The sequence below is a fragment of the Vombatus ursinus genome, unplaced genomic scaffold, assembly GCF_900497805.2.
Source record: "Vombatus ursinus unplaced genomic scaffold, bare-nosed wombat genome assembly UNPS02015255.1, whole genome shotgun sequence".
In the NCBI taxonomy this organism is placed as follows: domain Eukaryota; kingdom Metazoa; phylum Chordata; class Mammalia; order Diprotodontia; family Vombatidae; genus Vombatus; species Vombatus ursinus.
In genome coordinates, this window is record NW_020955033.1 from 1295456 (window position 1) to 1312627 (window position 17172).

Genomic DNA, 17172 nt, shown 5'->3' on the forward strand with positions numbered 1-17172 from the left:
GGCTCTGCTTCCAGCCTCTCCTGCTGCTGCTGCTGCTGCTGCTGCTGGGGTGGGGAGCGAGAGGCAAACACAGAGGCAGCGGCAACGGGAGGCAGCATAAAACAGGGAGGAGGCGTGGGTTAGATTGGAGTAAATGAGAAGCGAACCGTGAACACCAGGGAAACTGAATAAAAGTATCCCCTCGGAAAAGACAGCGGGTAACAACAGCTCCCTTCCTCACCCAGTCCCTGGACAGCAGCATCATTTCCCCCTGCGGAAGCTGAGCACAGCTGTAATTTGACAAGTCGAAGGAAAAAGAGCGGAGGTGCTTAGAGTTGTCTTGTGTTGTTCTTTCTCTCCTCCCCGACTCATGCTTCACCCAAAGCTCTTTGGATTATGAAATACTGGAAGTGTTTACTCGAACGACAGGCTATGTACTGATGGAGTTCGTAGAGTCACATCTGTGAGGGAGGAATGGGGTGGGTGGGTGGGACAAAGCATTCTATGTGTGCGTGTGCGCGCGCGCGCGTGTGTGTGTATGCAAGAATATGTGGGACTGTGCTTATGTTAAGTGTGGTAAGTGAATTACTGGGGTGTGGAGTGTGGGTTGGAGCGGAGTCGGGTCGCAGGCTCTACGTGTTTAGATTCTTTTTTTTTTAGCTACATTAAAAAAAAAAAAAAATTCCAGGATGCACTTCTGTCTGAAGGGCTACATTCTACGTCTTCCTCAGTTCAGGGACATATTGCCCTGTCCTGATGCCCCCCGCTCCTGCCTTTAATCATTGCCACCTCTTTTCTTATAGAATCGAGCTGAGCCTGCTCTTCCAACCCAGGTCAGGAAGAAAGGCTAACACTTACCCGCCCTTTGTGTCTAACCCTAGAAACCAGACCCAGAGAGATCTCATCGAGAAAAGACTTTTCTCATCATTTCCTGAGACACACAGAGAACTGGAGTACCGGTTTGGAAGAAACACTGATCCTGAGGTTATAAGGAAAACTCTTTTCCCCACTCACACCTGCAGAAACAACACTGGTTCGGCAAAGGAAACAGTAAAGGAGCTGGCAAGGAAATGAGGCATCTTCCAATTGAGAGAGTTTACACTTGGAAATCAGTAGCTGCGTGCGCTTGGGGGCTTTGTGTCGGACCTAGAAGGACTAAATAATATTTTCTCTGAAGCTGTAAACTGACCTGACATATGAATAACATCACGTCATTTCCTCCCATTTCTCGGGACCCCTGATGATAGACAGATAGGGAAACTAAGGATGGGAAAAGCGGGAGGCAGAAAAGATGAGAGAGGGAGGAGGAGAAGGAGGAGAAAGAAGAGGAGGAGGAGGAGGAGAAGAAGGAAGAGGAGGAGGTGGAGGAGGAGGAGGAGGAGGAGGAGAAGAAGAAAAAGGAGGAGGAGAAGAAAAAGAAGAAAAAGAAGAAGTAGGAGGAGGAGAAGGAGGAGGAGAAGGAGGAGGAGAAGGAACTTTAAAAACAGATCGTAGGAATAGCAATGGTGACTGGAAGCTTTTGAGGAGAACTAAAGATAGGAAATGCACAAGGGAAAATAGCCTTGAATCTGTCCATGGGAAAATAGAGATGTTGGAGACGTTTCTATCCATCAATTATTAAGTAAGCCGGGCCATGGTTAGTCCTAGTATCCCCAAATGTTCCCGCTGTTCTTTCTGTTGATTTCCTCCTCTTACTGTAGATGTGGAAAGTAGCGAAGGTTTTGAAAAATTGAGGTTGGGTTGGGCAATTGTAGACTGGCGTCGGTGCGGTCTGGGAGTGAGATTAGGCTAAGATCTTTTGGTAATAGTAAAGGAACTTAGTTGAGAAGAGCGTACTCACAGGGATGGATGAGGTTTGCCAAGTAGTCCCATCCTCTTTCCCGAGACGGGCGTCTTTCCATGTAGGGCTTGACTGACTCTCCCAAGATTTGCGGATGGGCAGAGCCAGGGCTGTCCAGAGCAAGACTCTGAAACGACCTGGAGTTGCTGCCTCCCCCCAGGAGAGAAGTGGCCCTGCAGAAACTGGGCAGCAGCGAGTGAGGGCGGCAGCTGGCAAAGCAGGAAGCAGAGGGGGAAAGTCAGGACGATGCCTGTGAGCCTGAAGAGGGGGTTGCTGAAGAAGATGAGAGAAGAAGCGAGAGAAGCCAGAGAGCAGGCTAAAAAGGAGTCTGGCAGCTTTCGGGGCAGCAGAGAGGTCTGGAGGCGGCTGTGCAGAGAGAGGGCAATGGGAGTGGGGATGGGAAAGAGGAAAGAAAACAACAAAACAAATACACCATTACTATTGGTTCCAGTCACAGTCAAGCCAGCTTGCAGCCAGAGATTTCCTTTCCCAATAAGGCTGTAGTTTTTCTTTCCCTGAGGAGGATAAAAGGGCAAAGCCAACATTATGTTACTGTTGTTTTTTTAATCCTTTCTATCCTTTTTCAGTTTTCCGGTGTTTCTACAAGCATGTTCAAAACTCAGTTCTTGAGGATCGGAGAACATACAGTTGTTTGTTCAACCTCTTCCCTAAGCTGAATATATGACCCTTAGGGTGCCTTGGCAATGGTCAACCTGGTTTCAAAGGAATAGACATCTAGGAAACACTCCCATGATAATAACTCTGCTGGAGTTAACAAAGACCAATCTCAGACTAGTCTTGGCAACCAAAGGGTTTCCTGGCTCTGCTTTTGTGGTAATATACAGAAAAGAGACCTGATTATTGAAGTCTGAACTCGCCTTTGCAGCTGGGACTGTAGCTAAAAATCCTGCACAAACAAAATAGGACTCTCCTCACCCTGGCATGCCCTGAACATATTTGAATCTGTTTGCTGGTCACTGTTTGCTGCTTTCTTAGGCAACCCGGAGGAGGGCCTTGACGTGAGGAAGTATTTTATTTAGAAGACTCCGGAAAGCCAGGCTATCCATATCTATAGAAATTTAAAACAAACCATCTGCACATATAAACAGATTCCCCCCCCCCCAAACCCCCAAACAACTGAATGTGTTTTCCTTTGGCTAATAAACTGTGGGAACTGTTGGTGAAAATATAGCTTGTAGACCAGGAGATTCAGCCCAACCTGACCCTGTCTGGCAAAATGAAGGCGAAAAGCGAAAGGAGAGCTGAAAGGAACCATCTAGTCTATTTAGAAACGAAATGAAGGAACCAGGAATTAAACTAAGGTTGTCTATGTCCAAGGCCATTGGTAAACAAACGTGAAATGGAGGGGATATGGAGTAGAAAGGAAAGAGTGGCTGGTGTGCCCATGGCTTACCCTTTAACTGTAGGATAGCAGGGTGCCAAAAGCCCTGGGGCTACGTAGGTCAAACGTTAAGGAGCCATTGCCGCTCTCCAGGGTTCTGAAACCTTCGACGGTACAGGCTCATCCTAGGACTGTGTGTGTGTATCCTTGTCTGCAAATTCGGCAAAGCTAGAGGTCTTTGGGCTGTTTCTTTTGGTTTTAAAAGTCTTGAGGGGAATTGAGGAGGAGGAGAAAATGAATGAAAGGAGGAAGGAAACCTAGCAACGGCTTCTCATTCATGAGGCCCTTTTCTGGGAACCCGTGGAGCACTCACTGTTGGTGAATTAGTCTGACTTAGTTGGTATGCCGGGCCTGACCCGCCAGCAGAGGCTTAGTTGATCACAGTTTTAGTACTGAAAATGTTCACTATTGTTCAACTTTCCTTTGTCAGCTTTTCCTAGAGAATGCTGGTGTTTTCTAATATTTTCATCTTCTCACTTCATATTCTTTTCACCTTTTCACTTCCCATTTTTCCTGCTTCCATACCAAGTTTTGGTTTTTTGGAATTGAGATGGGCTGGTGCCAGATTAGCTAGGTGCCCAGAGTCTCTAGAGGAGGCCTGAAGTTTGTAGTAGGATTTTTTTAAAAAAGTCTGTACATGTATCAATGGTTCCAAATAAGAAAGCAAAACCAAAACAAAACTGTAGTTATATTGAAGAGGAAAGAGAACTGTGTTTTGGAGACATCAGGTGTTCCTGAAGTCGTTTACAGTAGAGAGTTACCGACACTACTGAGCAGGTGGACTTAGCCCTATCAGGGGCTAATTATAGAGCAGATCTGAATGTTTGAGTGTCAGATCTGTGAACCATAGGGAAAGCTTCTATTCCTCGAGCTCCTGGGAGTCGTGCGGTTGCTTAGCAGCAAAGCTTTTCCCTCTCAGTTTGGGCGATGGGAAAAGGCTGAGAAAACCCTAATCAGACTAGAATTGGCAAGCCTGGACTTAGCCTTGACGTGAAGGGCTCCTTTCTAGCTGGGGGTATGAAGGGCCTGGAGTGTTTTTAAGCTAAGGAAGTAGTGTAAAGGACCAGAGCAGTCCCCGGCAACCTCAGCCTCTTAGATATGATCGGAAGCTTCTTTAACAGCTCGTTTATTCCTCTCTTATGGGCCTTATGAGAACCTTTACATGAGTCTGACTCTCTCCATACCAATAGGAGTCAGAGTAGAAAAGGTTTTTTTTATCGATATTGAAAATGTACTACAATACACTTTCCAACACATTAGCAGATTTGTGAATGTATGAGTCTGAACAGCCAACCCACCTCCCCCCTATTTAGCCCTGCCTTCACACTTCCTTCTCTTTCCCCCCTCCCCTCGCCTTCATGCTTCATTAAGCCTTTTGCTTTGGCCTCTTGCTTCTGTACAGTCTCTTGTTGTGGGAAAAATGATAGAAAAAAAGTTAAATGGGAGATTTTAAATATATTTCCAGAAAAAAATTCCAAAAAAGTAATAACAGCAACAACAAGAAACCCAAAGGAATTTTGAAAAAGATCTTGCCTTCACCTTCCCTTCCAGATGTCACTTCTCTGCCACTCCTATACAAAGACAACTCCCCTAGCCCCAACCACCTCCAGGTTAATGTTTGTTCTCAGATCAGTAACTACTTGGCCAATGTGACCTGTTTCATTCTAGTTTACAGAGTCAAAAGATACTTGGCTGGGACTGGCTCCATGCATTACTGGTGGTATGTAGTATTATAAATTTGGGCTTCTGAAATCCATTGATTTGCTTCTCTTTTTCTTACAAAGAAATCATATCTTCAGTGCCACAGTATCTGGTCTGAGAAAAGTCATCAACTGGGCCTGGCTGTGATCACTCCAGGGCTCCACTTTCTTGAATATTGGTTTTGATTGGGGACTTTCAATAAGATTAACTACATAAAGTAGCTACAATTGATTTCTGACAGTACTAACTCCACAGGACACTCCAAAAATGGTCAATCACTTGCTCTGATCTAAATAGCCATTACCCTAATGAAACACATTTTTTTTTAACAATAGTATGCTCAATCTCTTTATTCAGGCTAGATATTTCTTAACATCCATTGTCTACACAAATACTGAAAAGCCAGTACTAGCAACTTCAAAATTATTACCTTCTAAAAAGCAAATATCAAATTATAGTCTAGATCTTAAACATTACCCAGACATAAAGAGCTACAGCAGAATTAAGGTATCTCTTTGCTAAATATTTCTGTGTACTTTCAGAAATGTTATACATAGCACATGCTTAAAGGTAGAAAGGAACTTGAGATTCAATTCCATTTCAGAAAAGTAGCCCCTTATTTTCTTGAACTATGAGCTTAATAAACATTAGGAGACATTTTACTTCCTTGCCTTTCTTTATAACTATCTTATTTATTTAAACCCTCCCACCCCATCATTTGTATTTTGAACCACAATTCTGAATTTATTTTCTGAAATTGAAGAATCTAGATAATAATGTCCCCTTGCAAAGCAAATAATTTTTCTTTTATTCCTTCTTTTATTTATTTCTAAAGCTTCATTGATACCTTTTATTCTTCACACCACTGCTACTTTCCAATAAACTTCCTTCTCATAGAATTCTCCTTGGTAACAAAGAAAACAGTTGAGCAAAGCCAAATCAACACCAGTGATTTCCTCTTACAGGTCTGATGAGTCTGTAGCATTACACCCATTGTCTCCTCCCACTCCCTAGTTATGTTTGTCTTCTGGAATATTGGTCATTGCTTTTAATCTGAGTCCAGCTGCCTTTTATTATTTCAACTACACGGGTCTGTAACTAGGATGGGATGTGGGGACTTTTTGCCAGGTCATTTAAATTTAGAGTGTACAGTCTTTCAGCAGTCAAGAAATAGCTGAGTTTAGCACCTAGTTAACAATTAAAATAGAAAACTACCAGATGATGGGCTGCTACCTGTTTTCCCCTACAATGCAATCTGCACTCCCCTCCAAAGCCCTACCCTATTCCCTTCCACTAGAAGTAGCTTCCCTAGAAATATCCTCAAAGTGTCTTGGACCCTATCTCTTCTCTATGGGATAATTTGCTAGGTTCTCTTTCTACCTCTAATTGATTTTTTATTAAAAAGTTGACTTGAAGGACCAGTTGTTGCTGCTTGCCACTCCTGATTTTGGTGAAGAATGCTCTTGGACCTAGAACTGCTAATTACACATTGCAGTCATTGCACATATTCTCCTGTTTCTACTTTCTTCACTTGGCATCCATTCACACAAATCTTTTCATCTTTCTCTAAATTCCTTATATTCATAAATTCTTATGCTATAATAAGTATCCCATTAAATTAATATACTGTAATTTGTTCAGCCATCCACTAATCATTAGACATCCATTTTGTTTTCAGTTATTTGCTGCTAGAAAATATACAGCTGTGAATATTTCTGTATATCTGGGAACTTGCTTCCTGTTTATCTTTGACCTCCTTTGAGTATATGCCCTCCAGTGAGACCACTAGGTGGATAGTTTATTCACTTTTCTGACACAATTCTATTTTTTCCTTAGAATGGTTGCACCAATTCACAGCCCTACTAACACTGCCACAGTATGCCTGTCTTTCTACTATCCCTCTCTTACCATTTCTGTCTTTGATCATTGCCAGCTAGTGTGAAGTGAAACCTCTCAATGCATATTTTCAGATACATGGATTATAAATCATGGCAGAGATTCTGGTAATCTGGTTTATAGTGTGGGTTCTGCTACCATCTTGCTGTGTGATCATGAGCTTCAGTTTCTTCATTTACAAAATGAGAGTGTTAGACTACATGATATCTAAACTCCCTTCATCTTTAACTGTCTATGAGTTTAAAGGGAATGGAAAGTAATAATAAATAAGCTAACCAGAATATATAATTTCAACTATAGATCAATGTTATTTTGAAACCAAACAATTAATGAAATGTATATATTAAAGTTATTTTATTTTCTCAATCATCTCAGTGAAGGTGAAAATATTTTTTTTAAAAATTATCTTACTTTTATTTATGCCCTTTGTAGTTATATTGCTTTTATTTTAGAATAAATACCTTCCCCTTTCCCTACTTAGTGAGGCATCTTTTACAAGAAAGATCTTATAATCAAAAAGAAAAAAAAATCAGTTCAGCAAAACTAACCAACACATCAACCATGTTTGATGGTATAGGTAATATTCAACATGCATGGTCTCCGACCTCTGCATTATAGGGAAGGAAGCGTATTATGTCAACTTCTCTCCAAGATCAACCTTGGTCATATTATTACACAACATTTAGAAGTGTTTTTGTTCTTCATATTGTCATTGTTATGAAATTGTGTATATTGTTTTCCTGGTTCTGCTTATTAAATGTTGTATTGGATCATATAAATCTTCCCATGCTTCTCTGAATTCCTCATACTAATTTTTTCTTATAGTGCAATAATATTCCATTACATTAAAGTATTACAATTGGTTTATCCATTACCAAATTAATGTACTTCATTTCCCATTCTTTGCTACCCCCCCATCAAATGCTGCTATGAATATTTTCATGCATATGGAAACTTTCTTTAGATCCTTGACCTCCATGGGGTATAAGCCTAGCAGTGGTATCTCTATGTCAAAAGGTATGAACATTTCAATCCCTTTTAAAAAGCATAATTGCAAATTGTTTTTCAGGATTGTTGGATTAATTCACAGCTCCACCAACAATGTATTAGTGTCTGTCTGGATATGACTATTTTAAGTGATCTCTCTTAGGAGATCTATACATGAACATGTATAGTTGTTCTAATTGTAGAACCTCTATTCTAAATGTCTTCCTTCAAATATTATTTATTTATTTATATTTTTAATGTCTAGAGAATAGACCATAAAGACTTTATAGAGATGACAAGTACCATAAATTGTTAGGCCAGTAGTTGCTGGTATCTTCATGGTAGCTTTTAAAAATAAAAGTGTCATTTGGGATCTTTAACATTCTTTTGCATCCATCCTTTCTTTGATATATCTTAAAAATCTGTCTCAAAACCCTTTTAAAATTATGTCACCACCAATTTATATTTTTTCTGTATATTTTTGGTCAAATGCAGCCATTTCTCTCAACTTCTCTTCCGAGTGCACTTATCATTCATTAACATAGCACATTGGATAGTAGCTGTAATCATTCCCTTGTGAACACTGAGGAAGTTAAATAACCAAATGAATGCTGGTAAATCTGCTTCATTTTATGTCTATTTGTTGCCCTTCCAGTTTCATGATTTCATCTAAGAATAATCTGACTTAACTGAATCTCATGCCAAATTGTATCTATGTTTTGTCCTCAACTACTTTTCATTTTTGTTAGACAATACTGTAACATCTCTCATTCTCTTCTGCAGCATTTTGCAAAAGACATTGTATGATAAACTGATATTACCCTTGACTGCCATATCTCTCTGCTTGGCAAGGAGATAAAAACATGCTTGGAGACTATGTTTGTCGGCTAAAGCATTTTCTGGTTTCTTTCAATTTTCTAATCATAGTAACCACTTTGCATCAACTAAATATCTCTAAGAAACAGTAATAACTCTGTCTTTTGTGTACTTCTTATTTTTTCATAATTTAAATAGATTTTGATAGAACTGCTGTATTCACCCACAATATCTTTTTATCTTTAGTTTTTCTCCTTAACGTGATGCTTATTTTTTTATTCCTGCTCCAACTAGTACATGATCTACATACAGACAACTGATTTTGAAATGAATCTTGTGTCAGTGGCCAGTCATTAACCATTTGTTAAGAGAAAGTCAATTTCATCATTCTGATGTTCAATGCTCATCAATCCTGAGGCTTTACTCTCTTTTTGGAGGTGGTGGTCATGGTATAGGTGTGAAGATTTTAAAATATTTTTCAGGATTCTTTACTATATCCACCTTTACAATGTAAGGTATGTGTTAACTAAGACTAGTTTCTTACAGGATTTCTCTGCTTCTTCACCCTATTCAAAAGATGTTGATGTATGAGCTGCCATTATCTTTATGGTGGTCTATTTGCTTATGCTCATTTTGAATACTGTAAGGTGAAATGAAAAAGTCCCAGGAAATGATAATTATTGTCTTTGGTTGCAAGATTAAAAAAAAAACGCTCTGTCAACTTCCCCATTCAACAACCTGGATAAGTGATCATCCAACCTCCAATTGAACTTTTCTAATACCAGAACTCATTAACTCCTGCAGCAGCCCATTTAATTTTGGGAAAGCTGTAATTATTTAAAAAAAAGGTTTTTTTCCTTATATTGTGCCATCTTCCCTCTTTCAAATTTTATCCATTGCTCTTTGGCTCCACTGAGACCAAGCAGAGTAAGTAGAACTCCACTTAAGTCCTATTCAGATGCTTCTTCTTGGCATGGTAACATTGGGTTTTTGGAGGCTTAATGTCAGTGGAGTATAAGATCTGTCAGGTTGTGCCAAACTGGAAAAGCTTCAAGTATGTCCCTGGTTCTAGATGGCATGTCTGATGTCCAAGGTCCAATGTAGCTAGTGATAAGATAGAAGGTTCATCTCCAAGTTGGCTACAGGGTGATGAATTTTATTTGGACTCATGATTCTCAAAAACTATCCCCTAAGTTATCTGCATCAGTAGAGGGAGTACCCACATTAATGAAAATGTGGCTCTTAGAAGTATTAAAAAAGTAGCACAGCTGACATACTAAATTTACTATCCATTAAAACCCTTGAAATGTTGTTCTCCTCATTCTGTATTTGAGTACTTGTTTGTTTGTTTTTACACTAGGTACAGGACTTTACATTCAACTTGATTACATTTCATTTTATTAAGTCTATGTCAGTACTCAAAATGTAGTTCAAGGAGACCTGGGGGGTTGCTGAGATTCTTTTAAGGGATCTGCAAGGTCAAAACTATTTTCATAACAATACTAATATTTTATTTGCCTATTCAAATAGTTATCTCTTTTCCAAAAACGTGTCCGTGTAAGGCTATATCTATTTAATCTATTTGGGCTGTATGACTTGAATCTGGGGAGAAGACACTCTTTTACTCTTTCCTTACTTATCTTGGACACCCCACCCCATCCCACCCAAATCTCTATTAACCATTTTTGTTTTCTTTTCCAGGCTGTAGATCTTTCTCCTTGAAAGAAAAAAATAGAAGCAAAATAGAAATTAAGTAGTTCTACTTTTTCTCTGTCATCCATTAAAATCATTCCACCCACCCACTTTTAACACCACCCCTATCTCTTTGTTCTTTTTATTTCCTACTTAGCTTTACATATGAAAAAAACTTTGATTCCTTTTGTGTAACATATATATATATACATATACATATACATATGTATATACACACGCACACATATATACACACATATAAATGTATATTAGTGAGAGAGAAAGAAAGAAAAAGAGAAAAAGGAAGGAAGATAGGAAAGATGGAAGGAGGCAGTTGTTAGGCTCTGTCTCTCTAAGTCTAATAGAACATTAACTGTGTAATTTTTTCATGTAGACCACAGCTACATTAGTGATAAGCCCACTTGGTCACTCTGAACTTTGAACTTCCTATTCTTCCAGGTGACTTGGGAAAATTGAGGGCAGGCCAGCACTGAAGGCTTGCATGCTTTAGGAGATGATAAGAACTCCGCTTCCCCTGGGATTGAGAGTGGGAGGGCTAGGAGGATGGTGGTTGATACTCACTAAGAGACTTGTGTGAGTTAACTAATCTTGTCCAGTGGTTAACGGCCCAGGGTCTCAGACCCAAGGGTAAATTGTAAATTCAGAGAGTAGGGATTGTGTCCTATTTTTCTTGTGTCTTCCCTAATAGGTATCACAATGTTCTTTACGTAATGGGTACTTAAATGCTAGTTGAAATAAAGTAAGAGAAGGTTTTTGATTATTGATAAGAAAATATCCCTCAACTCGCAGTCCTGATATACACATACTCCTTCATGGTTGCAATATGTTTTTTTCTAGATACTCTGACAGGATTTTACATTCTTGCTAATTGTACTGATACCTATCCATGAAATTCATCAGCCCTTAATTTGGATATTAGCATGCAGAGACCAAGTGTCCTATGTAGTATCTTAATAAAATAATCTATATATAAAGTAAAGAATAAAGACCTGGTTACTTTGTACATACATATTACCCTGCTTATGACTGTGAATCACTTTGTAAAGCTTTTTTTTGAATTAAGGTTGTGTTTTTTTCTTTATAAAGAAATGAACAATTCCAGGAATATAAATTATATTATGGTTCATTTCATAACAATATTGTTCTGAGAACTATGACTTTAGTTCATTGATATCATTGGATAGTGCCTGATACAGATTTTGCCTCTATTAGGCTACTCTGTTTCTCATCTGTAAAATGAAGGAGATGAACCAGAGGATCCCTAAGGACCCTTCGAAGTCTAAGATATTATACCATTGTTTGGTAGTAAAACAACAACAACTTTTGTGTATTTATTGTTGTTGTTGTTGTTTTTAGTGAGGAAAGGAAGTCTCTTTGTGTCCTTTAAGGCTTGTGTGCAATAGGCAGCTTTTGATATAAACACATTTCATCCTCTTGTGGCACTCCTAATCCTGTTCCTTTTTTTTGAGTGTTCCATATCTTGAATCTTCAATGCTAGAAACCTTCAGCCTCATGCTGTTCTCAACTTAGTCTAAGTGGGGAATCCAAACCCTAGCAGCTCCTAGAATTGGATAAGCCTGTTAGAGACCTCACCTGTTCCTTAAAAACACATGGGTGAAGCCTATGAAACTCTTCTCAAAATAATGTTTTTAAATGCATAAAAAATAGGATTAAAATGGAAAACAATTGTAATGAAATATAATATTTTTAAAGTAACTTCATAGTTACTTTGATAATCATTTGTTTAATTTATGGGGTGCCCTAGGCTGATTTACTTAGTGTATAGCTTATTCTTCTATGTTGAACTATTCTGGTCTAGAGGACAGAGTCCAGACATCCCCATTCTGAAGTAGGAGTATTGTTGAAAGCTTGGCTTTATCTATGTATGTCAAGTCATAGGGTTAAAGAATCATAGACATGGAGTTGGAAGGAATCTTTAAGATCAGACAAGCTAACCATTTCATTTTACAAATGAGGAGAGCAAAAGCAAGAGAGATTCTGAGAATGGCCTTTTGCTGTCTTCAACTGCCTTCCTTCTCCTTCTGTTGTCTGATGATTGCTGTACACGAGGCTCTGCAATGCTTCTCTGGTAACTGAGGTTTGGATGTATACTTCCCCATTTGGTGATTGAGAGGTCACTGAAGGATTCAACTGAAGATCATATCCTTTGCCTACAACCCTCTTCCCTTGGCTCTTGCTTCCCCATGCCCCTAAGTACCTCAAGTTGGGCCTTACATCTTTCTCTGTGAACATTAAAACATATTAGACATATAGCCCTATTGTTTTTAGCCCTGCTGGCCACTCTTTTGTGAAAGTCTCTTAAGTCCCAAACAGCTACAAATGAATAGGGGACACATGCTGTGCCATGTGGAGCATATTTCAATTTTAGGAAAAGGCAGGTACCTGAGGAATTGCATTACTCTTTTTGTCTACTAGGAGAATTCCAATTAATTGAATGAAATGAGGATTTGGCAACTATTAAATTAATTTAAGTGAAATTGATAACCAAATTAGATCATTCAAACCCTTAAGTAGATTTGGGTGCTTTAATAATGGTAGGAACCAGTAGTAGTAGTAGTGGTGACCAGAATTTTCAGAGGAATCTGAAGTAGGATATTGGATTTCTTTGAGCATCTTTCAGTTTAAAAGGATTAATGAAGACTTGAAAACTGGAAGGTAATTTAATCAGTAGGAGAGCCAGATTCTAGGAACATCCTTGTTTTGTCCATGAAAACCACCTAAGGTATTTACTCAGTATGTACTGGAAATATCATCTTCATTAGTAGCAGTTACAACAGCATAGGAATGTGCTGGTCCAGCTCATACCTGCTGGGGAGAATCAGTTGTTAAATATTCCTTGTGAGCATTCACACTTTGGAAATTAGAAAATGCTACAAATCAGGCACCAATTTTTTTTTTGTTTTCTTGATTGTTTAGATTTAAAAAATGATGGAGAAAATGTTAATAGTGCTTTGTTGTTGCTGTTCAATCCTGTTAGCCTCTTTTTGACCTCATTTGAAGTTTTCTTTTTCTTGATTTTACTGCAATCGTTTGCCATTTCCTTCTCCAGCTCATTTTACAGATGAGGTATTGAGGCAAAAGGGGTTAAGTGACTTGCCCACGGTCACACAGCTGTTAAGTATTTACAACCAGATTTGAACTCAGGAAAATGAGTTTTACTGACTGTAGGTCTGGAGCTCTATCCACTGTGCCACCTAGCTGCCCATTAATAATGCAGATTAAACTTTAAAGTATGGCCTGTATACACTTCCCCCCAAAGAACCTGTTTAGCATTTACCGGTACCTGGCACATAGTAAGTGCTATATAAATGTTAACTATCATTATTGTTATTATTATTATTAGTAGTTTAATAATAGGATTATTGTGAGGATAAAAAGATAACATTTGTAAAGCATTGCCCAAACCTTAAAGGGCAATATAAATGCTATTGTTGTTGTTTGACACATCTTCCCACCCACAGAAAATAAAGATCAATATACAAGTTATGAGGAATGGACAAGACATTGCTCAAAATAAAGCCTATTTCCCTTTCTAAGAGAAACATTTTGTGCCTGATCTTTAGCAGTCATTGGATTCTTCAGTCTTTGCAGTGTTTTGGAACAAATTGGACTTTGTGTTTGCAGTAGGCTAACGTGACTGAGATTTGACTCAGTATGGATATTCTTTGGTGGCAAATGATGAGGAAAGCATTTTAAGGTCTTTCAGTATTAGGGCTTTGATAAAAGGAACTGCCCATCAACTAGACAGATGGGTACCAGGTTTTACAGTTGATGGTCTTTTTCCCTGAGAGCTGTAGGATTGTCTTGTTTTGTATTTCAAAGTCACCGTGATGAAGAATTTTTTCTTTTTTCTTTTTAGAATTTGGGAAGATGTGTGTTTTGATGTTGACATGATCTGTTTAGGGCCCACTCAAAACTGATTTTTTTTCCTAGAAGCACCATAGTATAGTGGAGATAATCAGGAGTCAGAAGATCTAGGTGTCTTCCTTCCCTCCTTTCTCTCTTTCTTTCCTTCTTTCTTTCTTTTTCCCTTCTTTCCTTCCTTTCTTTCTCCTTCTCTCTTTCTTTTTTCTTTTCTTCCTTTCTTCTTCCCTTCCTTCCTTTATTTTTTCAGATATTTATTCTGGATCCAAAGGTGTTATACCTTCCTTCATGAGAAGGATGTGATTATCTACTTTCTTTTCTAAATCATTTTTTTCAATGATCAAGCATTTATTTTCTTTCCTTCCCACCTTTCCTCCTTCCCCAGTTGAAACAGAAAGAAAAAAAACCTTTGTAACAAATATACAAAGCCAAGAAAAATAAATTCCTAAATTTTCCATGTCCAAAAAAAAAAAAAGAAGAAGAAGAAGATCTAGGTGCCAGACTTGGCTCTGTAGCTCAGCCGTGAATTTACAACATAACCCTACACAATTCAACCTCTTTAGGTTTCAGTTTCCTCATGTACAAAATGGTGGTGGAGGATCAGAATACATGACTCCTATGATCCTTCTCAGCACTAAGATTATAGGAATTGTTGCTTTCAGGATATACCCCGCAGATCACCAGAGATTTTGAATTTATAGGAAAAATTTAACAAAAATATTGGAATTAAGACATACACCAAAATATTTGTAATAGCCTCTTTTATAGTATTAAAGAAATAGAACAAAGCAGATGCTCCTTGATTGGAGAATGACTACAGACAGTATGGTTCATCAATGTAATGGATTACAACCATTCTGTAAGAAATTATGACTATAATATATATATATATTATATATAAAAGCATTAGAAGACTTATACAAACTGAAGCAAAGTGAAGTAAGTAGAACCAGCAAAACATTATCCACAAAGTCTACAACAAAGTGAATGGAAAGAAACAATAAATTCATAAAAACTGCATGCAGTGAAATTATGACTAAGTTTAACACCAAAGAAGAGCTATAAAAAGGCATCTTCCTCTCTTTTTTGCAGAGGTGGGAGACTATGGTTGTAGAATATTTAGTATAATGTCATGTACAGTTAATATATTGGTTAGTTTTGCTGAATATTTTTCTTTTATAAATTCATTGTTAAAGGCATGTACAAGGAATCCCTCTCTGGAAGGGACACATTTGGAAATATAGGTGATACAAAAACAAAATATATCAATAAAATTTATTAAAAAAAACAAAAAAGATCTCAAAATATTTGGAAACTGCTTTCATGGCCAATTCCCTCTTTTAGTACAAGCTATATCTCTCCAGCTCCTTAAGCCATACTCTATATGATATGGTGGCCAGACTTGTTCCTATTTTGTTCACTCTTCCCTGAATGTACTCTAGTTTGTCAGCATCTCTTAAAATGTGGTACCCAGAATGGAGATCAGATACAAATTGATCAATGCAAAGTAAGTGAGACTAACACTTTCAATCAGCTAAATCAGTGGTTCCCAAGTTTTTCAAGTTGAAGATCACAGAACCCTATTTGATAGTAGTTGAATTATTAATATTCATTTATTGGCTAAATATATAATGACAAAAAGCTACAAAGAATTAAATGTGCTTAAAATTAATTTTTATTTTATTAGTCATAATATTTACACATATTTGAAAAATAGTAATACATGTTGAAATAAGATGTTATTTATTCAGTTTATATAGGGGTGTGCTAGTTAATGTTTAATAACAGCTCTTGGGGAAAAAATTATTCCCATGATCCACTTTTATGTTTAATCTGTATTATTAGTATTTTCTCCATCACTTTCTTAAGTCTAGACAATCAAGAAAACAATATATCAAACCCTGATTTGTAGTGCTTGATAATTTCTGTGGCGTAAATACTAACACGAAAATTTAACAATGGGCTCTCTCTCCTGAGCTGGTATGAGCTGGTTCCAGCACAGAACTTGTTTGCTTATTTATTATATTAAGTAACCCTGCGCATTTTCTTGGAGCTGGGTAAACAAAATGAGAATTCTTACTGCATGTGCAGATTGATGAGTTCCTTACAACAATTCCATTGCCCTCCCTTGGTCTTAATTTCCTCATCTACAAAATGAGAGACCTGGACTAGACGGTCTCTTAGGTCTATCATGTTACGAGCCTATGATCACTGCCCACAGGTTGGAAACCAATGATGTAATAGCTCCCCTTCTACTGGTTCAGCCCAAGACACTAAGGAATATTTTGCTGGCTTTTAAGCAACACCATTATACTATTGACTCATAATAATCTGCTTTTAAACCAGTTCTCCCCCATATTATACATGTAGAATTAGTATATTGAATTAAATGCAAGGCTTTTCATTTTTTGCCTTGTTAAAATTCATCTTGTTTATTTTAACCCATCATTCTAGGCCTTTTGAGGTTCAGTTAGATTCAACAAATATTTACTAAGTGGGTACTACATACAAAATACGCAATAGTCAAAGAGGAATGTGATAGGGTCACTGACTTCATGGAGCTTACAGGATAGTGGGAGAGATGGCATATGCACAATTAACTCCAAAACAAGGTAGATTTTGATAGTGAGATGAGAGGTACGATATGCTGTGTTATCGCATCAGAGAAGAGTGAAGTCACTTCTGGCTTGGTATTATGAAAGTCTTCATAAAGGAAATGGCCTTTAAGAATGACAGGTTGGAAGGGTGGGGGATGGGAGTTGAGTGGAGGGAACAAAGTGAGCTAAAAAACAGAGATGGACAGCTGAGAAGTGCTCAAGGGCTAGGTCTGAGATATAGTACATAGTCTGGCTTGTCTGGGATATATTGCCTGTGGAGATGATTAATGAGACATAAAGTTGGAAAAGTAAGTTGGGACCAAATTATGAAGCACTTTGACAAGTGAAGGAATCTG

General features: G+C 38.1%; 1 protein-coding gene across 1 annotated transcript in view; it reads right to left on the reverse strand.

Moving 5' to 3' along the window:
• The window catches only part of LOC114031904 (regulator of G-protein signaling 20-like), a 126395-nt gene that overhangs the window by 86093 nt on the left and 23130 nt on the right, over window positions 1-17172 (reverse strand). Inside the window, exon 2 of the mRNA XM_027847102.1 lies at window positions 1820-2185. Within this exon, the coding sequence (XP_027702903.1) occupies window positions 1820-2185 (366 nt within the window). The remainder of the gene's footprint in view (window positions 1-1819; window positions 2186-17172) is intronic.